This window comes from Bufo bufo, chromosome 1, assembly GCF_905171765.1.
Source record: "Bufo bufo chromosome 1, aBufBuf1.1, whole genome shotgun sequence".
NCBI lineage: Eukaryota > Metazoa > Chordata > Amphibia > Anura > Bufonidae > Bufo > Bufo bufo.
The window spans coordinates 118,477,502-118,502,487 of record NC_053389.1 but is presented as its reverse complement, the minus strand read 5'-3'; the positions used below and the strand labels follow the sequence as shown (position 1 = coordinate 118,502,487).

At 44.1% G+C, this 24,986-nt stretch overlaps 2 protein-coding genes across 2 annotated transcripts in view; both read left to right on the top strand.

Annotated features, from left to right (window-relative positions):
• Positions 1 to 24,986, top strand: part of TMEM51 (transmembrane protein 51) — a 92,896-nt gene that overhangs the window by 17,436 nt on the left and 50,474 nt on the right. The gene's annotated exons all lie outside the window — the stretch shown is intronic.
• LOC120993290 (lamina-associated polypeptide 2, isoforms alpha/zeta-like) lies at positions 10,399 to 12,073 on the top strand. Its single transcript, XM_040421850.1, has 2 exons — positions 10,399 to 10,823; positions 10,901 to 12,073. The coding sequence occupies exons 1-2, from the start codon at positions 10,767 to 10,769 to the stop codon at positions 12,071 to 12,073; spliced, it is 1,230 nt and encodes a 409-aa protein (XP_040277784.1). The 5' UTR covers positions 10,399 to 10,766.

Genomic DNA, 24,986 nt, shown 5'->3' with positions numbered 1-24,986 from the left:
CTGTAGTGTGTGTATATAATATAATATAAAATATATATATATATATATATATATATATATATATATACTACACTCAGTAGTATATATACAGTATACTGTCCTTTTCCATGTTACTTTACACAGTTTAGGGTCATCTGCAAAAATTGATATTTTACTATGCAAGCCTTCTACAAGATCATTAATAAATATATTGAAGAGAATAGGGCCTAATACTGACCCCTGAGGTACTCCACTAGTGACAGTGACCCAATCTGAGTGTGTACCGTTAATAACCACCCTCTGTTTTCTATCACTGAGCCAGTTACTTACCCACTTACAGATGTTTTCTCCCAGTCCAAGCATTCTCATTTTATATACTAACCTTTTATGAGGTACAGTGTCAAATGCTTTGGAGAAGTCCAGATATACGACATCCATTGATTCGCCGCTGTCAAGTCTAGGCCCCCACCCAGATCTTCATTTTTGCAGCTGAATATCAGCTGAACTTCATCTTGAAACTGAATTCCATCTAGATGAGAAGAGAAAATTTACAATATAAAAATGAAAATCATAAAAACCATAAATATGGAACCTAATATCCTTTAAGTGAAATGTACATTCCCATGCCCCTTTCCCTAAAAAAAAATTGCATGAATTTGCATTAAAACCGTATATATTTCTTTAGGATGATGTTATATGGTTTACTATGTATATTCAGACATAAAAAAATAAATAAAAAAACATTAATATGATCATCTATATCCATTTTGGAACCTTTTTAACAAAAAAAACGCATGAGAACCTCATAAAAACCGCAACATTTTATTTTTTTATATACTGTATGTTTTATGAATTTCTATGGTTGGTTATATATATATATATGTAGATGAAAAAAAACATTAAGACCTTGGAGCACATTCACTTTGTCATTTTTATGTGTTGTTTATCGGAAACATATGTGCATCATTCTACTATTTTCAGGCAAATGATCCCTATACACCTTCTATGGCAGTGTAAAAACCGTTTAGAGCAAAAATCAGAATGAATCCATCCCAAGTTTTATTATGACCCTAATATCCTATGAACCCACAGGGTATTTAAAGCCGCTACAGATGACATGGGGGCTTGACCACTGAGAAAGGAACAGTGAATGTTCCGAAACGCGTTTGGTATTTATTTTCCCCCTATGTATGGACACTGTAAGATGGACTGTTATCTATAATCAAGCTTAAATAACATATGGAGCACTCCAGGAGTGTTCTCATCTGAAGCTGAAAGACGGACTGCTGGCTTCTACACACCACGTGGAACGCTAATTGTGCCTCCTACAAACGCACAAGTGGAGTCTATTACTTACAGGCAGGAGGGAAGACTGGAAGGTAAGATTGCAGTGCCCAAGACCACGTGGGACGCCACGGCAGGCACTAGACCTCTATCCCTTAGGGTCCATTCACACGTCCGTATGTGTTTTGCGGATCCGCAAAACACTGGCAATGTGCGTTCTGCATTTTGCGGACCGCACATCACCGACGCTCTCCTAGAAAATGCCTTTTCTTGTCCACAATTGCAGGCAAGAATTAGACATGTTCTATTTTAGTGCGGATCCGCAAATGCGGATGCGGACAGCACATTCCGGCCCTATTGAAAATGAATGGATCTGCACCTGTTCCACAAAATTGCGGAACGGATGCGGACCCATTTTGTGGACGTGTTAAAGGCCCCTTAAACAATAAAACCGTAAATAAACAATAAAAAGGATATCCATTTGACTCGTGTACGTATTACGGGGAAATAATCAACACAGCTACCGCAGTCTTTTGCGCAGTGTGTTCAGTTGAAACATTGGTCATTAACCCTTGAATGGACACCTATATGAAACCCCACACGTGAGAATATATGGGAATGTCCCACAATATGTAACAAGTGACTTTTATGCCTTCAGTGGATATAATCAACATGTAACCAATACTTGTTCAGTAGAAGGACACATTACAGTCCACTCGGTGTTGACTTAAAGAGGACCTTTCACTTCTAAAAACTATGTGAACTAAGTATGCTGCCATATAGAGCGGTGCCCGGGGATCTCACTGCACTTACTATTATCCCCAGGCGCCGCTCCGTTCTCCCGTTATGCCCTCCGGTACCTTTGCTCCTTAAGTTATACTAGGCGGGTCTGCCCTTGTCCTGTGGGCGTCTCCTTCTCCTAGGCTGTAGCGCTGGCCAATCGCAGCTCACAGCCTGGGAGGTTTTTTTCTCCCAGGCTGTGAGCTGTGCGCTGCGATTGGCCAGCGCTACAGCCTAGGAGAAGGAGACGCCCACAGGACAAGGGAAGACCCGCCTACTATAACTTAAGGAGCAAAGGTACCGGAGGGCATAACGGGAGAACGGAGCGGCGCCCGGGGATAATAGTAAGTGCAGTGAGATCCCAGGGCGCAGCGCTACATGGCAGCATACTTAGTTCACAAAGTTTTTACAAGTGAAAGGTCCTCTTTAAAGGGACAAAACCCATGTGTACAGCTACAGCAGAATTATTGGACATCAAACAATACAAATAAAATACAACAGGTGGAATTAATCAATATAAAATCGTGGCAACAACTTGATGTGAGAGATGCCGCTTACAGCTATATAAATAGGGAGATATCTGAGATATGAATTGCTATTGTGTGTAAAATACACCTTGAATATAGAGTGAATTGGATAGACTTTCAGATATCTATCCTAATTCATTGATTATTTATTCATAATTGTGCCCCCTATTTATTATGTTTTTTGTTAGTCATTGTGGATTTGCTCAATATTTTATTTATTTTTCATATTTTATATCCTATATGAATTATGTATTATGTATTCAGCCTATGAATAAACTGTTTCTCAGAGTGATTCTATAAGTAGAGTGCTGATCTCTTCCATTTTACTTTCAAGTCTAGAACTTACCTCCTCATAGAAACTGATTTAAATTAGTTTGACATGACCGATTCCTCATGAAGTCATGCTGATATGGTGTTATTTGCTTATTTTCATTGAGGTACTCCAATATAGCATCTCTTAGAAAACCTTCAAACAGTTTACCGACTACAGATGTTAAACTTACCGGCCTATAGTTTCCGTGCTCTGTTTTTGGACCCTTTTTAAATATTGGCACCACATTTGCTATGCGCCAAACCTGTGCAACACTCCCTGTCAGTATAGAGTCCTTAAATATCAGAAATAAGGGTTTGGCTATGACATTATTTAATTCTCTTAGGATACAGGGGTGTATGCCATCTGGTCCTGGCAATTTGTCTATTTAAAGAGGACCTTTTATTACTCCCTGCACTTACTATTATCCCTGGGCGCCGCTCCGCTCTCCCGGTATAGGCTCCGGTATCTTCAGATTTTTGGCTCAACTGGGAGGAGCCTGCTCTTGTTCTCCTGGGCGTCTCCTTCTCCCAGGCTGTAGCGCTGGCCAATCGCAGCGCTCAGCTCATAGCCTGAGGAGAACAAGAGCAGGCTCCTCCCGGTTGAGCCAAAAATCGGAAGATACCGGAGCCTATATCCGAAGAACGGAGCGGCGCCCAGGGATAATAGGGCACCTGGGCGCCGCTCTCCATGTCAGCATACTTAGTTTAGATTTTTTTATTGTAATGAAAGGTCCTCTTTAACCACCTCCGGACCGCCTAACGCAGGATCGCGTTCCGGAGGTGGCAGCGCTGCGCACAGTCACGCATATACGCGTCATCTCGCGATGGCCGAGATTTCCTGTGAACGCGCGCACACAGGCGCGCGCGCTCACAGGAACGGAAGGTAAGAGAGTTGATCTCCAGCCTGCCAGCGGCGATCGTTCGCTGGCAGGCTGGAGATGTGTTTTTTTTAACCCCTAACAGGTATATTAGACGCTGTTTTGATAACAGCGTCTAATATACCTGCTACCTGGTCCTCTGGTGGTCCCCTTTGTTTGGATCGACCACCAGAGGACACAGGTAGCTCAGTAAAGTAGCACCAAGCACCACTACACTACACTACACTACACCCCCCCCCCGGTCACTTATTAACCCCTTATTAGCCCCTGATCACCCCATATAGACTCCCTGATCACCCCCCTTTCATTGATTACCCCCCTGTCATTGATCACCCCCCTGTAAAGCTCCATTCAGATGTCCGCATGATTTTTACGGATGCACTGATAGATGGATCCGATCCGCAAAACGCATCCGGACGTCTGAATGAAGCCTTACAGGGGCGTGATCAATGACTGTGGTGATCACCCCATATAGACTCCCTGATCACCCCCCTGTAAAGCTCCATTCAGATGTCCACATGATTTTTACGGATGCACTGATCGATGGATCCGATCCGCAAAACGCATCCGGACGTCTGAATAAAGCCTTACAGGGGCATGATCAATGACTGTGGTGATCACCCCCCTGTCATTGATTACCCCCCTGTAAAGCTCCATTCAGATGTCCGCATGATTTTTACGGATGCACTGATAGATGGATCGGATCCGCAAAACGCATCCGGACGTCTGAATGAAGCCTTACAGGGGCGTGATCAATGACTGTAGTGATCACCCCATATAGACTCCCTGATCACCCCCCTGTCATTGATCACCCCCCTGTCATTGATCACCCCCCTGTCATTGATCACCCCCCTGTCATTGATCACCCCCCTGTCATTGATCACCCCCCTGTCATTGATCACCCCTCTGTAAGGCTCCATTCAGACATTTTTTTGGCCCAAGTTAGCGGAATTTTTATTTTTTTTTCTTACAAAGTCTCATATTCCACTAACTTGTGTCAAAAAATAAAATCTCACATGAACTCACCATACCCCTCACGGAAACCAAATGCGTAAAATTTTTTTAGACATTTATATTCCAGACTTCTTCTCACGCTTTAGGGCCCCTAGAATGCCAGGGCAGTATAAATACCCCACATGTGACCCCATTTCGGAAAGAAGACACCCCCAGGTATTCCGTGAGGGGCATATTGAGTCCATGAAAGATTGAAATTTTTGTCCCAAGTTAGCGGAACGGGAGACTTTGTGAGAAAAAAATAAAAAATATCAATTTCCGCTAACTTGTGCCAAAAAAAAAAAAATTCTATGAACTCGCCATGCCCCTCATTGAATACCTTGGGGTGTCTTCTTTCCAAAATGGGGTCACATGTGGGGTTTTTATACTGCCCTGGCATTCTAGGGGCCCCAAAGCGTGAGAAGAAGTCTGGTATCCAAATGTCTAAAAATGCCCTCCTGTGTTTTGGGGTGTCATTTTACATATACCCATGCTGGGTGAGAGAAATATCTTGGTCAAATGCCAACTTTGTATAAAAAAATGGGAAAAGTTGTCTTTTGCCAAGATATTTCTCTCACCCAGCATGGGTATATGTAAAATGACACCCCAAAACACATTCCCCAACTTCTCCTGAATACGGCGATACCACATGTGTGACACTTTTTTGCAGCCTAGGTGGGCAAAGGGGCCCATATTCCAAAGAGCACCTTTAGGATTTCACAGGTCATTTACCTACTTACCACACATTAGGGCCCCTGGAAAATGCCAGGGCAGTATAACTACCCCACAAGTGACCCCATTTTGGAAAGAAGACACCCCAAGGTATTCCGTGAGGGGCATGGCGAGTTCCTAGAATTTTTTATTTTTTGTCACAAGTTAGTGGAAAATGTGTTTGTATGAAAAAAAAAAAAAAAAAAAAACATTTTCCACTAACTTGTGACAAAAAATAAAAACTTCCATGAACTCACTATGCCCATCAGCGAATATCTTGGGGTCTCTTCTTTCCAAAATGGGGTCACTTGTGGGGTAGTTATACTGCCCTGGCATTCTAGGGGCCCAAATGTGTGGTAAGGAGTTTGAAATCAAATTCTGTAAAAAATGACCTGTGAAATCCGAAAGGTGCTCTTTGGAATATGGGCCCCTTTGCCCACCTAGGCTGCAAAAAAGTGTCACACATCTGGTATTGCCGTACTCAGGAGAAGGTGGGGAATGTGTTTTGGGGTGTCATTTTACATATACCCATGCTGGGTGAGAGAAATATCTTGGCAAAAGACATCTTTTCCCAATTTGATTTCAAACTCCTTACCACACATTTGGGCCCCTAAAATGCCAGGGCAGTATAACTACCCCACAAGTGACCCCATTTTGGAAAGAAGAGACCCCAAGGTATTTCGTGATGGGCATAGTGAGTTCATAGAAGTTTTTATTTTTTGTCACAAGTTAGTGGAATATGAGACTTTGTAAGAAAAAAAAAAATAAAAAATCATCATTTTCCGCTAACTTGTGACAAAAAATAAAAAGTTCTATGAACTCACTATGCCCATCAGCGAATACCTTAGGGTGTGTACTTTCCGAAATGGGGTCATTTGTGGGGTGTTTGTACTGTCTGGCCATTGTAGAACCTCAGGAAACATGACAGGTGCTCAGAAAGTCAGAGCTGCTTCAAAAAGCGGAAATTCACATTTTTGTACCATAGTTTGTAAACGCTATAACTTTTACCCAAACCATTTTTTTTTTACCCAAACATTTTTTTTTTATCAAAGACATGTAGAACTATAAATTTAGAGCAAAATTTCTATATGGATCTCGTTTTTTTTGCTAAATTTTACAACTGAAAGTGAAAAATGTCATTTTTTTGCAAAAAAAATCGTTAAATTTTGATTAATAACAAAAAAAGTAAAAATGTCAGCAGCAATGAAATACCACCAAATGAAAGCTCTATTAGTGAGAAGAAAAGGAGGTAAAATTCATTTGGGTGGTAAGTTGCATGACCGAGCAATAAACGGTGAAAGTAGTGTAGGTCAGAAGTGTAAAAAGTGGCCTGGTCTTTCAGGGTGTTTAAGCACTGGGGGCTGAGGTGGTTAAGACACCACTGTACTTCTTCCTGGGTCAGACAGGGCACTTTTAATGGGGAATTTACTTTTACATTCTGAATTTCATCCTCAGTGAATATAGTGGAGAAAAAAAATATTTAATAGCTTTGCTTTCTCCTCATCGCTCTGTCGGCCCTGTACAGAGTAAAGTCTCTAGTTTGGCTGCTTTCATTTGTTTTTTACATATTATATTTTTTTCCTTTTATAGTTTTTTCAGCGCTTTCCCGCTACCCTCCTATTTTAGTGATGTTAAATGCTTTTTTTTATTTGGTCATTTATTGCTTTCTTTACAGTTCTATTTATCCACATTTTGTTTTTTTCTTATTCATTAACCTTTTATTACCATAAGGTATTTGTCTTTGGTTATTGCCAAGAACCTGTTTTCTTTGAGATGTACAGGTTTCAGTTTCCCAGTCTATATCTGGGTAGTTGAATTCCCCATAATAACCACCTCATTATGATCTGCTGCCTCGTCTATCTCGTCTAGTTGTAGATTTTCTGTGGACTCTGGTATATTAGGTGGTTTATAATAAACTCCTATTAGTAATTTATTATTGTTTTTGCCTCCATGTATTTCTACCCACAGTGACTCCACATGTTCATGTTCCTCACTTATATCTTCTCGGACTGTGGGCTTTAGACAGGACTTTACATAAAGGCAGACCCCTCTCCGGTTTTGGCGATCCTTTCTAAACAGACTGTAACCCTGTACGTTAACTGCCCAGTCATAGCTATCATCCAGCCATGTCTCAGTTATTCCCACTATGTCATAGTCCTCCATAGGCATATGGCATGGGTTTTCATGGCCAAGAAGCTGCTTGCAAGTCTTATTAACGAAGCACAATGCCAAGCGTTCGATCATGTGGCATAAATCATGCTGCTACAGGACTCTGGAGAACTGGAAACATGTTCTGTGGAGTGATGAATCACCCCTCTCTCTGGCGAGTCTGGGTTTGGTGAATGCCAGGAGAATGTTACCTGCCTGATGTTATTGTACCAACTGTAAAATTTGGTGGAGGAGGGGAACGCTATGGGGTTGTTTTTTCAAGGCTTGGTCTTAGTACCCTTAGTTCCAGTGAAGCGAAGTCTCAATGCTTCAGTATACAAGTACTTTTGGCAACTATATGCTTCCAACTTTGTGGGAACAATTCGGGAAAGGTTTTTTTTGTTCCAGCATGGCTGTGCCCAAAGCAAGGTCCATAAAGGCATGTGTGGTTGAGTTTTGTAAGAACTCACTTCAACCCCATAAAACACCATAGGGATGAACTAGAATGGAGATTATGAACCAGGCCCTTTTAATCCAGCATCAATGTTTGGCCTCACAAATGTTTTTCTGGATGAATGGCCAGAAATCCCCCAGACAAATGCCAAAATCTTGTAAAAGCTTATGTCTGTGTAATATGTACTTTTGCGCACATGGTGTACGGTGGTAAAAATGGAAATTATATTGGACTAATTTTATACCAATAGTCAAATAGTGCCTTCATTACACTAAAATTAAAGCTCTAGTGCATGGTTGGACAATCCTAGCAACCAATGCATCTAAACAAAAACCTCTTGGATTATTTTCTCTTCATGTGTTTGAAAATTTTTGGCTCACAAATTATTCTGGCTGGTTTCTAAGGTCTACAGTATTTTTTCATCCTTAGTGATGCAATTAAACCAAAAGGAAAGGTCATAATGAATCATCAGCATGCAGCTATAAGGCCCAACCTACAAGGTTATTTCTGTAAAAATGCCCGAAGCATTCACCATTGATTTCATTAAGTATGATTAACATGTGACTGCCACCGCCACCCAGCAATTGTTGCAGCTCTGTGCAGTCCTATAGGCTTGTGGTCAGATAACCTTTTGATTTTGAACAATTCTTTTTGTCAGGGCTTATTCAGATGTCATTGACTCAGATGTCAGTGGCTGATGAGTCCGTCCTCTCTTTACTTCAGCTGTCTCCTCATGAACTCCATTCCTACAGTGGTTCAGCTGAAGATCTTATCAGCTGTATCCAGTGCCGTCTTTAATATTGATTGGACCCTGGGCAAGAATTTACTTGGGCCCCCTGGATCCCGCCTTCCCACACCCTAGCATGCAATCACGCCCTCCACCACAACACACACAGCACACAAAAAAATCCACACACCTCATAGAGTAGTAAACTTTAATAATGATGAGTGCCCACTAGAGATGTTCCTTGGCAGTAATGTAAATACTGCCTTTTTTTCTGAAAAGGCAGTGTTTACATTAAAAAGCTTGCAGAGACATGATATAGACACCAGAACTACTACGTTTAGCTGTTGTGGTTCTGGTGACTATAGTGTCCCTTTTAATATAGAGGGGGAAAAAGAATCAGCACAAAAGTATCAAATAAAACGGCTGTATCATTATTCTAAAAAAAAAAAGAAAAAGAAGCACAACTTTTGACACAAATATAGTATTTTGCAGATTACTTTTTTTTTTTTTTACAGTTAGCAGATAGTACTGTACTACCAACCCCTCCACCCACCCCTACATACAGGGTAATACAGCGCCACATACCTCTTATATCCAGTGACGTCTCTTTGATGTAGATGTTCTTTCCTCATCTTCTCCTTTCAGACCAGACCACAATTTTGCAGCCATTTCTCGTCTCCAGTTTGACAAATAAAATCTTAGTTTACTACTTTTCCATCATCCTACCACCCCCAATACTGTGCCGCTGTGATCCCCAATACTAAACTGCAGAAACAGATAAACCTCCTGATAATAGTAGTACCATGCAGATAGTGCCCTTCAATAAATAATTATTGGCACACAGTGCCCTAAAATAACTGCACCCAGCAAATAGTGCCCCTGACACTAGTAGTGTAAACCTAACGTCCCCCAAAAATAATTGTGGTAAGCTGATACTGTGCCAGGGTGCCCCCCACAGTAATAGTGTTCCCACAAGTCCCACCAATAGGAATAATTCACTAGGCCTGCAGCCTATATCAGAGGAACGGGGAAGGGAGACGCCTCTCCCTCCCCTGCCCCTCCGCAGCACTTCCATCTGTATTGCTGTTCTGAGGACGGCGATACAGATGACTATGGAGATGAGCGCTTCCACAATGGAAGCGCTCATCTCCCTGTGCCCTGCCGCCGCCCCCCACGTCACCAGTGGCCAGAGGGCTCAAGAGGCAGCTGCTTTGGGCCCCCCAGGAGCAACTGGGCCCGGAGCAGCTGCCCCTTTTGCCCCATGTTAAAGACACCCCTGCTGTACCCAACTGCATCTCTGTAAAAGCTGATGCCTGTGGATTAACCCTTTCTATGCCGTGGGTGATGATCTCCATCGGGTCCCCATGCTGCGGTGAAGGGGACCCGATGGGTGAGAAGGCAGCAGGCATCGGGACCTGCCTTTTCCCCAGTCGTCTCCATGACACCAAGTCCTGAGATTGACTTCCTTCTGATTGGACAGGAAAAACACAGAGAGGTTAAAACCCCCACCCCCTCCTCACATCACCAGTGTTTTTCCTGTCCCATCAGGATAGGAAGCAGGAGAGGTGCACGGAGCTCGTTTGGGCTCACCTGGAGTTATTTTTTTCATCTGGGCCGAGGTCGGATCTGCAGTGCAGCTCTCCCTCCTCCGTTTGGTTAGGCCTGGGCTCGGGCACATAGGTAGTGCCCCTGCGAAGATTCCCTCTGCGGCGGTCCCGGAGGGCTTGATGCAGAGGGAAGGAGGAACACGGCGGATCGGCACTGTGATGTGTCCCTTCCGGCCGGCAGGCGGATGACGTCAGACGCCGGGGGCGGAGCTAAGCGCGCTGACGTCATCAACATGCGCCACAGGTCCTGCAGCATGAGAAGCACATGGAGACACTATAAAAACGCTCAGGACCTGTGTAACGGCGCCCTGCATAGCGCGGCTCACATATTTTGGTGAAGCATCTCTGAAGCGGTCGGGAGTCAAGATGAGCACCCCCCTCACGCCGGGCTCTGGAACCGAGCCTGCATCAAACCCTGGGACAGTGAGTAACCTGTTCTCAGGTACATGCCTTGTATGGTGGGTTCAGTCTGCTCATCCTTTCCTCCCTTACCATTTCAGGGAGAAAAGGATTCGGCTTCTGCAGCCAAAAAAACTAGAAAATGTGGTATTTGCTGCAAAAGATTGTCTAACACTGGATCCAAGCCCCTGTGTAAAGAATGTACTGCCAGTGTCATCAAGTCTGAGTCTTCTAGTCTAATTGAAGACATTAGAAAAGTGGTAAAAGAAGAGGTTCAGCTAGCCTTAACTACCAGAGAACCTACTCCCCCCAAAGTTCCCCCCACTCAGGACGCCCGTAGTGTTAAATCACTTATCCTGGATTCCGACTCTGAGGGGCTGGCGGTCTCAGACTCCGAATCTGTCCAAAAACACCCGGCATCTTCAGATGAAGAGGGCGAATATAAGCGCTTCCTGTTCAATCCTGAAGATATTGATGAACTTATCAGGGCCATCAGGGCCACCATTCAGATGGAGATGCCTAAAACCCCTAGGTCTACCCAGCAAGAAATTTTTGGGGGTCTAGGTGAAAGGAAGAAGGCCGTTTTTCCAGTCCCTGATAGTGTCCAAAAATTAATTAGGTCTGAATGGGAAAAACCGGATAAAGGATCCTTTATCCCAAGAGGAATTAAGAGGCGCTACCCCTTTAGCCAAGAGGACTGTACGGATTGGGAGACCATTCCCAAAGTAGACGCGCCAGTGGCCAAGGTAGCAAAACATACGGCCCTACCGTTTGAAGACTCAGCACAATTGAAAGATCCTCTAGACAGGAAAGCGGAGAGTCTCTTGCGAAAGACCTGGGAGACTACGGCGGCCCTTCTCAAACCGGGCGTTGCCTCCACATGTGTGGCCAGAACACTGAACCTTTGGCTAGACCAGCTAGAGATACATCTGGTCAATAAGACACCACGGGATCAAATTCTAGAGAGCTTGCCTCTATTAAAGATGGCAACCTCCTTTCTAGCAGACGCAGCTGCTGAATCAGTTAAACTGTCCGCCCGTACAGCTGTTCTCTCAAATACAGCGAGAAGGGCACTATGGCTTAAAGCGTGGTCAGGAGATATCACATCTAAAAATAAATTAATCGCACTCCCCTTCCACGGTCAGTACGTTTTCGGAGAAGATCTAGATAAAATCCTAGACAACGCGACAAATAAAAAAAGAGGGTTTCCAGAGGAAAGATATAAACAAAAAAGGCAGCCCTTTCGTGACCGATTTTTTTCAACCCGAAAATAAAAAAGATAAAGGGAAGACTGGGAGGTGGAGCTATGCGAAGGGAGGCAGGGGGAGAAGCTTCCTCTTCAACCCAAATCGGGCCGAAGCCTCCTCATCCAACAACAAACAATGACGCCATACCAGTGGGGGGAAGACTCAGCTCCTTTCTAAGATCTTGGGAGCATGTAACAAACAGCCGGTGGATCTTAAGTATTATACAAGAGGGTTATCTGATAGATCTTCTCTCTTCCCCTCCACAGAAATATGTGATCACTACCCTTCCCCCATCTCAAACTGCGACCTTAAAAAACTACATAAAAAACCTATTAACCTTGGACGCCATAGAGCCCGTCCCGAAAAATCAGACAGGACTGGGATTCTATTCCCGTCTCTTCATTATAAAGAAACCAAACGGGAAATCCAGGGTAATTATAAATCTGAAACATCTAAACAAATACGTAAGATATCAAAAATTCAAAATGGAGACCCTGAAGTCAGCAGTGAAACTCTTAAAAAAGGATGCAGTGATGGCCACAATAGATTTAAGCGACGCCTATTATCACGTCCCAATTCACAGGTCATCAAGGGAATTCCTAAGGTTCGCAATAGAATTGGAGGGAAACATTCAGCATTTCCAGTTCAGGTGTCTCCCCTTCGGGATCTCTTCTGCCCCAAGGGTTTTTACCAAAATAATGGCGGAAGCCTTGACAACCTTGAGAGAAAAGGCAATTTGTGTGATCCCCTATCTGGACGACCTACTGGTAGTGGCGGACAACATAGAGACCATGGGAATCCATCTCGGGTTAGTCCTGGATCATCTACAGAGCCTAGGTTGGCTCATCAATTGGAAAAAATCGGATTTAATCCCATCCAAACGGAAAGTTTTTCTGGGCATTACTCTAGACACAGTCTCCCAAAGATCCTTTCTACCACCTCAAAAGATAGTAAAACTTCAGACAGCTTTGAGGAAGTTCAAGAAGGAGAAATTCTGTTCAATAAGACAGGCCATGAAGGTACTAGGGAGTCTGTCCGCTTGCATTCCAGCAGTTGCCTGGGCACAGTTCCATCTAAGACCACTCCAGAAATTCATCTTAGACAAATGGAACAGATCGCAATTAACCCTAGAGAGGAAAATATTCTTAGATGCAGAGACCAAAAAATCACTAACTTGGTGGCTCAGCAATTCGAACCTAGAAAACGGGATTTTCTGGGCACAAGATCTCCCTCTAGTCATCACAACAGATGCCAGCCTCCACGGGTGGGGAGCGGTCGTCCAGGGGAACTCCTACCAGGGAACATGGGGGAATTACGTGAGCCAGCAATCCTCAAATTTCAAGGAGCTGAGGGCAGTGTGGGAAGCACTGAAACACACAAGTCAGCTGGCAAAGGGTCGTCACGTCCTAGTCTACTCGGACAACGCTACAGCCGTGGCCTTTATCCAACACCAGGGAGGCACAAGGCATCGCCCGCTACAGAACCTGGCAAACAAAATCTTTTCCTGGGCAGAAGGCAACATTCAATCTCTTTCAGCGGTTCATTTGAAGGGAGTTTTAAACATTCAGGCCGATTACCTAAGCCGGCACAGACTAGACCCAGGGGAATGGATGTTAGCTCCAGAAGCCTTCCATTTAATCACAAAGAAATGGGGCAGGCCGACGATAGACCTGTTTGCATCCAGGAGAAATCATCAGCTAAACCAGTTCTTCTCCCTCAACCCCAGGGATCATCCTCGGGCAGTAGACGCCCTCAACCAGAGTTGGACAACAAACTTAGTCTACGCCTTCCCCCCATTTCCGCTTATCCCCAGAGTGTTACGGAAGTTCCTAAAAGAAAAGTGTACACTAATCCTGATAACCCCCTTCTGGCCCAAGAGAAGTTGGTTCTCCCTCTTGAAAGCCCTCAGCGTGGAAGCTCCTCTCCTTCTACCTCAGAGGCCGGACCTTGTAAGTCAGGGGCCCATTTCTCACCCAGACCTGAAAATACTAAAGTTAACAGCCTGGATTCTGAAGAATCCAACTTATTAAACTTTGGTCTATCAAAAAAAGTAGTGAACACCTTACTCCTTAGCAGGAAACAGAGTACCAACGACAAGTACCAAAAAATATGGAAGAAATTTGCTGATTGGTCTGGGACCTCCTTCAACCAGTTTAGAGCCAACATCTCACTAATCCTGGATTTTCTTCAAGAAGGGCTAGATTTAGGTCTATCCCCCAATACCCTTAGGGTCCAGGTATCGGCTTTAGGAGCACTATATAATACCAAGCTAACGGAACATCCCTGGATATCCAGATTCCTTAAGGCGGCAGATAGGATCAGACCTACAATTAGAAACATGGTGCCACCATGGAACCTTAATACGGTACTAGGGGGTCTAACCTCCGATCCATTCGAACCTCTGGACTCTATCCACATCAGATGGCTTACCATTAAAACGATTTTTCTGGTGGCAATAACCTCAGCCAGAAGGGTCTGTGAGCTGCAGGCCTTGTCCATCCAAGAACCATTCCTTGCAATATTTGAGGACAAATTAATTTTCAAATTAGATCCGACTTTCCTCCCCAAGGTAGTCTCGACCTTCCATAGGTCTCAGGACATTGTTCTCCCCTCGTTCTGTGACGATCCGAAAAACGATCAAGAAATCACTTACCACACATTAGATGTCCGGAGAGCGGTCTTAAAGTACCTGGAAGCTACCAGCCTTTGGAGAAAAGACAAAAATCTGTTTGTCCAATTTTCAGGTCCTAACAAAGGGAAGAAAGCGGCAAAAAGTTCCATCTCCAGATGGATTAAGATGGCAATCTCCGAAGCATATAAAGCTCAGGGAAAAGACGTCCCTGCTTCCCTAAAAGCACATTCTACGAGAGGCATGGCTGCCTCCTGGGCGGAAAAAGCCTCAGCCTCCTTACAACAGATTTGCAGGGCAGCAACATGGAAAAGAGTTCATACTTTCACTAAGCACTACAGACTAGATGTAGCCGCTAATGACGACCTAAGATTTGGACGTAAGGTCCTGTCGGCAGTTGTCCCCCCCTAATTGTATCTTTGATATTGTCTCAGGACTTGGTGTCATGGAGACGACTGGGGAAAAGAGTATTACACTCACCGGTAATCCGGTTTCCTGGAAGTCTCCATGACACCACATATATCCCACCCTTTTTTTCTGCTATTAGCTATTATCCTTTCATCCTGGGGTTCTTCGTTAAAATACACTGGTGATGTGAGGAGGGGGTGGGGGTTTTAACCTCTCTGTGTTTTTCCTGTCCAATCAGAAGGAAGTCAATCTCAGGACTTGGTGTCATGGAGACTTCCAGGAAACCGGATTACCGGTGAGTGTAATACTCTTTTACGGAAGCCTAGAAGATTCAGCCCCAGGCTGGGTCTCCTAGGTAACCTGTTAGTGTATTACACAGTGTAAGACACTAACAGGCAATGCATTACAATACAGATGTATTCTAATGCATTGCAGAGGGGATCAGACCCCCAAAAGTTGAAGTCCCAGAGTTGGACAGAAATAAAGTAAAAAAAAAAAAAGTGTTTAATAAAAAAAAAAATTGTTTCAAGTAAAAAACAAACTCCCCTCTACCCTAGTTTTATAATAGAAAAAAAAAAGAAAAAAACACACACATATTAGGTATTGCCGTGTCCGTAACAACCACATAATCTTTCCCTTCAGATAAACACCTTTAAAAGTGATACCTTGGAACCGAAACCAAGCTCGGTTTAAAGTTTTTTTTTTTTTGTTTTTTTTTCTTTATTTTTACAGTAAATTCACGGTCTCGCGAGAATTTGCGAAGTAATAACTTCGGCTCATTGGAGCAAATACATTCTAATACTGTACGGAGCTCCCCCTCCGTACAGTATTACAACAAAGTTTTATGCGAGTCAACTTTGGATGAAGCATCCGAAGTCTATTCGCTCATCCCTAGTTGCCTTGCCTCACAAAAAGTGTAATATAGGGTGTTCAAAAATCATATGTACCACAAAATAGTATCAATAAAAACTGTCACCTTATCCCATAGTTTCCAAAATGGGTCACTTTTTTGTCACTTTAGTCACAAATAGGTCCCTTTCACTTCAAATGGGACATCTAAAAATCAGTCCAGCAAAATCTGCCTTCCAAAAACCATGCGGCACTCCTTCTTCCTTCCTTCTGCGCCCTGCTGTGTGCCCTTACATCAGTTTACCACCACGTGTGGGGTGTTTCTGTAAACTGCAGAATCGATGTAACAGAGGTTTGTTTGGCTTTTATCCCTTGCTGTGTTACAGAAATTTTTTTATTAAAATGGAAAATCTGCCAAAAAAGTGACATTTAGAAATGTCATCTTCATTTTTCTTTTTCAATAAAATGACATTTACAAAATGATACCAACATAAAGTAGACCTATGGGGAATGCTAAGTAATAAATATTTTATAAGGTATCACTTTCGGTTTGAAAAGCAGAGACATTGAAATTTAGAAAATTGCTAATTTTTCAAAATTTGGGATTTTTTCATACATAAAGGTGAAATATATTGACTCAAATTTACCACTGTCAGGAAGTACAATGTGTCACGCGAAAACAATCTCAGAATGGCTTGGATAAGTAAAAGTGTTCCAAAGTTATTATCACATAAAGTGACACGGCAAATTTGCCAAAAATGGCCTGGACAGGAAGGTGAAAACTGACCCGGGGTAGAAAGGGTTAAAGCTTTTGGCTTTGGAATATCTAACAGGATTGATTGACTGTATATACAGAATTGAGGAGCCATTGCTGACACTAGGTGCCCTCCGCTAAGCTGAAGTGCTGACCGCAGGCCCCACATTATGGTGAAAGGTCAGTCATATTGGAGAACATACTGTAAATGTGCATTTAATTATATGGTTCAACTTAACCGGCCTATTAGTAATTCATAATATTTTTTTGTTATTTTAGAATGAGTCAGATATGAGAATATTTGTGTAACTAGTTCATAGTGCTGGAACTTTCCCAAATGCCCATTCAAAAATGTGGCATTTGGATGGAAATGGTCAAAGTGCCAGACTATTAGCTACACTTTCCTTTCTTGATGTATTTGGAACTGAGCACGTGTCAGCGAACATAGAAACTAGGGATGAGCGAATCGACTTCGTATGAAACATCCAAAGTCTATTCGCATAAAACTGTTTCAATACTGTACGGAGCGAGCGCTCCATACAGTATTCGAATGTATTGGCTCCGATCAGCCGAAGTTATTACTTCGTGAAGTCTCGCGAGACCGCGTAATGACTTCATATGATTTCTACTGTAAAAAAAAAAAAACATTTCCTGAACTTGGGTTCGGTTCCAAGTGGTACCTTGGAACTGCACATCTAAGGTATGTATATCCCTATGAGCATGGATACTAGACATGGAAGTGTATTGTAAAGAGAAGAAATGCAGGCATTGGGAGTTTATATGCTGGAGCCATGTTGTTAGACAACTTGAATTAATATGTTTAGAATATTGGTGCTGGATACTTTCTGTACATGGCAATTATACAGCAGATATGTCCCATACACATCAAGCATCCAGAAATTATACATTAAATATAAAATTAAAACATAACACGTGAGAGCGCAGAAAAAAACCCATGGCCTGTTTATTAACTCATAAATATAACCATAACATATTTTAGAGCCTAGTCATAAACTCGGACTCAAACCATAATAATAATAATAACCTCAGAGTCCATCCTATACACAGGATGACCTATGTAAAACCACCCACACTAGCCAGTGACTATAATTATATAACGGGGGGGGTGGGCGGGGGCACACGGTTCCAGGCTCCACGGGCTGGTGCAGACAAAAGGTAAGCGGAGCCAGGACAATTATAGCTCACTCCCGTACCCTATCGTCAATCGGGCACCTGTTACCAGGGTCTGGGTAACTCTACCCGAAACCCTGGAACATAACAGGCACCTAACATCAGCCAATTAAGCCATCACTGGGCAGAATGACCACTCTGTCCAGTAAAACGGCGGGAAATTTTCCCTCCAAAACCCCATTCTAAAAATAGTATCTTAATCACTGGGCAGAAATCAACCTCTGCCCAGTGAAGAATATAAAGTCTAATATGGGACAAGTGCTGATATGGCCATGTGGATCCCTTCTTAATGTCTGGGATCCAGTCATTCTCCTTGTTTCAACCCTGTTTCTCGGCCATTACATGTATATTATCCTCTATCTGAGGGCCTATTGACTCTCCTCCAATGGCAGATGTCGGGGGAGATAAGGATTGGGTAAGTTGATTTCAACTGCCCGATCATTTTGTTTAGGGATGTCCCGATACCATTTTTTTAAGACAGAGTACGAGTACCGATACTTTTATTTAAGTACTCACCGATACCAATTATAACAGCGGTGCAGTTGCTGACAGCAATGAAAAAAATTAAAGCTGGAATTTGGTTGCTATGGCCAACTGCTTTACTTTTCCTTTGTACAACGGTTAATAAATGGCCCTTATGCCCATCCCCCCCACCTTATTTTATATTCACTGTTTGAACATGAAATGGAGAGAAATTAACTGACTTTCTCCTCCATTTCATGCACCGTACCCACCTGGCCTGCTGTAATCCTTCCCATGCGGATGCACCAGATACTGGGAGGAAGTGGCTTTAAAGGGAACCTGTCACCTGGAAAACACATATTAAACCAACCACAGTACCTTAAAGTATCCCCCAGTGTGTTGCTAATCATGATTTTCTTTACTCATTCTGTCTCCTCATATTTGTTAAAATCGCAGTTTTAATGTCTGTTGGCACCTTCTCCAAGTCAGGCTTGAAGTCAAGTGGGCGCCGGCCTCCTTGCTTCAAGGCACGATAAGCCCGCCCCTTACCCCTCCTCTCTACATTGTGATGGACATCTTGCCGTGATGCCGGGACCGCGCTCTTCTCACACATGCGCCGTGCGCTGCCTGTTACAGCGCGATCATTTTGCAGACTGCACATGGGCAGTTCAGTTCCATCACGCTCACGCCCGGCCGTCTCTTCTCGTCTTTAGCGTGATCACTGGCTTCCGTTCTCCAGCGCCTGAAGCCAGTGATCACGTTAAAGACGAGAAGCGACGGCAAGATGTCATCTGGGATGATCATCTGGGACACTGGACCGGCCGCTGCTGCACGGACATCAGGTATCGGCGACATTTGCAGTACACTAATTTTGTTCTTGGAGTTGAGTTGCCCTCCAGATAAGTCTGGCAGCAGCTTTCTCCATTCTCCCATTCACATACATGCCTGCTCATTGTCTGATAGGTATGGGACCCGCACCTATATCGAGAACGGAGCGGGCCAAAGTGGTGGCTGGAGGACTCCGGTCTGGCCACCACGAAGGGCTCTCCCCATAGAAGTGACCGCACATGACCGGCCACTGCTCACATTCACTTCTCTGGGCCCAACGGAAATAGCCGAGCCAGTGCTCAGCTATTGACGGTGGCCCCATAGAAAAGAATGGAGGGCGGCTGCACATGCACACTTTTGGCGCTCCGTTTAGGAGATGGTGATATGACCCCCCCCCCCCATTGTCTCAGATGAGACAACCCTCTTAAGCACTGAAGAGGACGGTGGAGCATAAAACGGCAGACTTCTCTGCCTGCCTCCTTACATGTGCCTTAATCCCTGCCTATATGACTTGTTGCAGGCACTGATCCTTTCCCTGTCTCAGCACTAAAGTCCCTGGGAAGATGGGGAGAAGGTCGGGGCTGCAGGGCTTGGCACCAGTAGTCTACTGGGACATGCATACATCTCCTGCCGATCTTCCCGGTTGGGGCTGCAGCTCTTAGCGCTGACAGTATTAGTGTACTATGTCCAGGTATACTTACTACCAATGCTACATGCTGCAGTCCTCTCCCTATAGCATCTACCCAGCTCTAAACACACTGGGAAGATGGGGCGAAGACCAGAGCTGCAGCATTGTGTCTCTGTATACTTACTATCAATGCTGAGTGCTGCAGCTCTCCTCCTCCCCCGAAGGGTCTATTTATACGATCACATTTTCGGTCCTCATCCAATCCGCATATTTTTGAGATTGGTTGCAGACCCATTCATTTCAATGGAGCCGCAATAGATGCGGACCATTCCGAGGACCCCCAACAAAAAATGTAACACTTCCTATTCTTGTCCATTTTGCAGGTAAGAATAGGCATTTCTAACAAAAGGCGGGGTGTCGTGATCTGCAAAATGCGGGATACACACAGCTGGTATCTGTGTTTTTGCGGATTTGTGTTGTGTGACTGCCTCATAAGTGCACTACTGTATGTCCCTGTATACTCAAGTGCTGCAGCCCTGGTCTTCTCCCTATCTCCCCAGTCTGTTTTAGTGCTGGGAAGATACTGTAGGGCAGGGATCAGCAACCTCTGGCGCTCCAGCTATTCTGAAACTACAATTTCCAGAATCCTCCATTCACTTCTATGGGAGTTACAAAAACAGCAGAGTAAGTGTGCATACTGGGAGTTGTAGTTTGTCTGCAGCTGGAGTGCCGAAGTTTGCTGATCCCTGCTGTCGGGAGAGGATTCTGCTGCAGCGCTTGGCATTGGTGGTAAGTATACATAGACCTAATACACTTACTGTTAGGGAGAGGACTGGGCTGCAGAACTTGGCACTAAGTGAACGACTGCATGTCCCTTTATACTCACTGCCAGAGCTAAGTGCTGCCCTGGTCTCCTCATCTTCCCAGTGTGTTTAGTGCTAGGAAGATAGGCAGAGGATGAGGCTGCAGTAGTCAGTGCTGGCAGCAAGGCAGATAGGCCAACTTAAAAAAAAAAAAAGAGGGACATTATGTGTGGTGCGCACCGTGGCAGAATTTTTTTTTTCAGCACTAGGCCACGCCTCTAACCCCACCCAAAATCCCACCCAGTCCCATAAATGCCCCGATTTATGCCACCGTAGTTATGCCAGCATTGTGCTCCATCATGGTAGCAATGCCCAGGATTGTGACCCCTTTCACCTCGTTCCCCAGCAGCAAAATACATGGAGCTGCTGTCCGGCCCCACCCCCTGCCCAGACCAGCCATGTGGAGCGCCGACAGGGGGGGATGAATGATGGAGCAGGGAGCTGACGGACAGGTCTCTGCTTCATCATTACAAGCAGCGGTCTCTGCATCCTGTGGAAGCAAAGACCGCTGCCGGAGCGCGGGCCATACCTCCCCGGGACCGCAGGACAGCCACTGAAATCCGGGACTGTCCCACGAGGTCCGGAACGGTTGGGACGTATGGCCTAAATAGTTACGGGACATGTAAGGAAAACAGGCAAGTTGAGAACCCTCTGCATGCTCCCCAGCCATCTTCAGCGCTCGGAAGAACTCTGAAGACAGACTCTCCTTAATAACACTCAGTTAGAGATTTACTAAGGAGGCTCTTTACACCCTGTTTTCTAGTAAAAAACACACTCATCAAGTATATTACAAAAATGTTTATTATTCCTGTGCCTAAACTATTTTAAATAAATGGACTGTTGCACTGTAAAGCATGTCTTTTGTGTCTAATTAGACAACTTGTTCTCTTCCTGATTGTCCATGTAGGGGGCAGTTATTTCCTATTTGATGCATGAAGAATTGGGAAACTTTGAATATGGTACAAAATTATCTAAAACTGAACTGATATAGTCACAAATGTTTGTCAGACACAGTGAGATGATGGCTGTGTAGTATACACCCATTTATGACGCTCAATCCCTATTGTTCTAATTGGATAGTTGAAGACAGACTACTTCCATTTTGAGCACTTTCAGACGAGCTTGTCCAGTGTGGGAGTGTGATTTCCCATTGTGGACACTGCTCCTTTAACATTATAATGATTGATAATGCTGTGTGTCTCTGTCCGACCTTGTATATACTGAATTATACTGACAGCATTATAGCGGTACAATTCGGTATATGCAAGGTCGGTCAATGACGCACAGCATTATAAATCATTATAATGTGAAAGGAGCAGTATCCATAATAGGAAATCACACTCCCACACAGAGCGAGTTTTCTGCACCGTACACGTTCATCTGAAAGATCCCTTTTGGTCGATATTGACCACAATCTCTTTATATTTAAATGACTGATCTTTAGTCGGGTCAGTACAATGAACCTTATTTTTGGCTGGTAGCCATGTAGCCTTGCGTAACCAGTTTACTCACCTCTTTCTGTCCTTGAAACGTGAAATCCTTTCACTGGTTAGTAATAACCAATGGTATAGTCTTGTATTATCTCAACCTGAGTCAACGATTCCTGACAAGTTGAGCAAATCAATAAAACTGACCAAACAGAGATTATGTAACCTCTTCCATTGGAAATCATAGGTTAATGTTTCATGTTCACCAGTGAAACAATGACTTGAAAATAGATAAGAGGACTTGGATAGATGAGAGGAATGTACAATATCAGATCTGCAGGGGTCCAATACCCGGCACCCCCGCAGATCAGCTGTATGAGGAGACCACGCGCGCAGTGTGCATGTGCCACCTCCCCTCTCTCTTCCTGCTGTCAGTTGTATGTCTATGGGACAGCAGCAGCGGACAGGAAGGGAGACTGCACATGTGCACTGTGCGCGCCGTCTCCTCATACAGCTGATCCGCAGGGCTACCGGCCGTCTGACCCCCACCGATCTGATATTGATGATCTATCCTGAGAATAGGTCATTAATATTTAAATGCCTGGACAACCCCTATAATATAATGTAATGGAGAAAGAGAGATGCTCCCACCAATGCAGATTATGCGGTCATGTTGTTGTAAGTAACATAGGGGGAGCTTTATCATCCCACAGGATTTGGTGTTAAAAACAGGCATTTTTACAAAGCCTTCATCAGTTTCTGACGAGAGCAGGGCATAGATGAGCCCAACGGCCCTGACACATTTAATCAACCTTTATTGCCAGAAAGTGGAGTAGATGATGACTGAAATCTATGCCAGCTACGAACTGTAGTAGATTTCTGGCTGGTGCACGGACTGCCGGAGGAGGCACCTCATCATAAGTTTAATACCTCCTTTTGGAAGTGCATGGCTTATCAGTACTGGCGTAGCACATGCTGGTCCTGATAAATCGGGTCCATGTATTTTGGTTTACCGTCTAACAAACTTGCGTCCATCCAATTCAGTCTGGACGGATGTGGTAGATGAGAATCCTCCTCATTTTGAAGAAAAAAAGATTCCTTCGCCACTGCAAATCTGTTAACTGAAATAACTCCCTGCATCAATGATACTTCTCCAGAAATCTAGTAACTATAACCCGTAATAATATTACGCTCCAGAAATACATCCAGGCCCCTCTTGAACTCGTTTAGTGAATTCACCATCACCACCTCCTCAGGCAAAGAGATCCAAAGTCTCGCTGCTCTTACAGGAAAGAATCCTCTTCTACCTTGGTTTATAAACCTTCTTTCCTCTACTTGTACATGATGTCCCCCTCGTCACAGTCAGTAGGCTCCCTCTAGTGGTGGCTGCAGATAGCTTTAAAGAGTTATCAGAGACTAGAAATGCCGCCCCCCATATGGGGAGGTGGGGGGGGGTGCAGCCAATAGCAGGCGGTGACTGGGTCGAGCCTCCCTAGCATCGCGGATTACGCTAGGGAGGTTCGTCCCCGTCACCGCTTTCAATTTGCTGCCCCCCTTCTTTCCAGACACCAGATGTTTTCATCCGTGCACGGGGAGGAGCAGCAGGGAGAGACGTGGAGAGCAAGGTAAGTTAAATCAGTATGAGGGGCCCGGGCATATGGGGTGGCATTTCCAGTCTCGGATAACCCCTTTTTAAATTTCATAATTTTAAAGGCTATAGACACCTTTTTGGAGCATTTTTTATTATTATTACACTCTCTACTTTTTGATCTAAAAATGTATTTTTTTATCTCTGAATTCCTTAAATTTCTGCAAATGAAAATCCGTTCTATGTGCTTCCTGCCAAAACAACCCCATTCAAATGAATAAAAATGATTTTTCAGTTGCAGAAATTTTCTGCAACAGAATCTGCCATGTGTGAAGACACCCTTAGTGAATGTTTGTGCTGTCAGAATTTCAGAAATAAAGGCAACAGATCGCCTTCATAGCCGCTCCCTGATGGATCCATCAAGTAGGAGAAGCGACTATCTGCAGATGCACTGACATTGAAAGCTGTAGAGCAAAAAACTGTTAAAAATGTTTGTTTAATAAATGCCAATTAAAAAAAATAAAAAATTTAATAGAAATTATAAAAACAATTTCCCAAGGGTGTCCATAGCCTTTAACTCTGTGCAGCAAATCTGGAGCTCTTTTTCGGAGACCGAGCTTATTGAGTGTTTTTTGTGCAGTGACAAAGAAGTGACATTCCAGTCCCTGAGCGGTGAACATATTAATTGGCCCATGTTTCTCGGCAGCCTAGTTAATAAGGGCGGCACAGAACCTCGCTTGTATCTAAGCACAGGTCTGGTGCACAGTATAGTAGCTGATATACAGGGATTATAAATCCTATTTATCATTCTGTGAAAATCGCCCTCTCCATTACTCACACATAGCATTTATGTGAGCTGGGCTAATACTCCAATGAATCCAGCGGTTAAAGGGGATGTCTGGTTGAGAGCTGAACCTGGAAATATCCCCTTCTCCCCCACTCAGCCCCTCTGACATGTCAGGCTCCGATGCTCTCCCTTGCCGTGCACTAAATCGCGCAGGGCAAGGGCTTTTTCTGGAGATCTGGTGATGTACCGGCTCCCCATAGGGAATGCTAGGCGGAGGCTTCCGTCTAGCAGTGAGTCGGCACTAATGGGCAGGCTTTAGCGCTGTAAAACAGCTAGGGCAGGGCTAAAGCCCGCCCATCAGTGGCGGTGACGTAAGCCTCCACCTAGCAGTGTAAAAATGTAAACAAAAAAGCCCTTGCTCTGCAATAACAGCTTAGGGCAAGCATCGGAGCATGAAATGTCAGCGGGGAAGAAGGGGATATGTCTGGCTTCAGCTCGAAAGTAACTAGAAATTACGGTCTGAGGT

Excerpts from the sequence above, each read along its gene's own strand:
- LOC120993290 (XM_040421850.1), top strand. The coding sequence starts at position 10,767 with ATGAGCACCCCCCTCACGCCGGGCTCTGGAACCGAGCCTGCATCAAAC. Across the intron at positions 10,824-10,900 it reads CTGCATCAAACCCTGGGACA|GGAGAAAAGGATTCGGCTTC; the intron begins GTGAGTAACCTG and ends TTACCATTTCAG.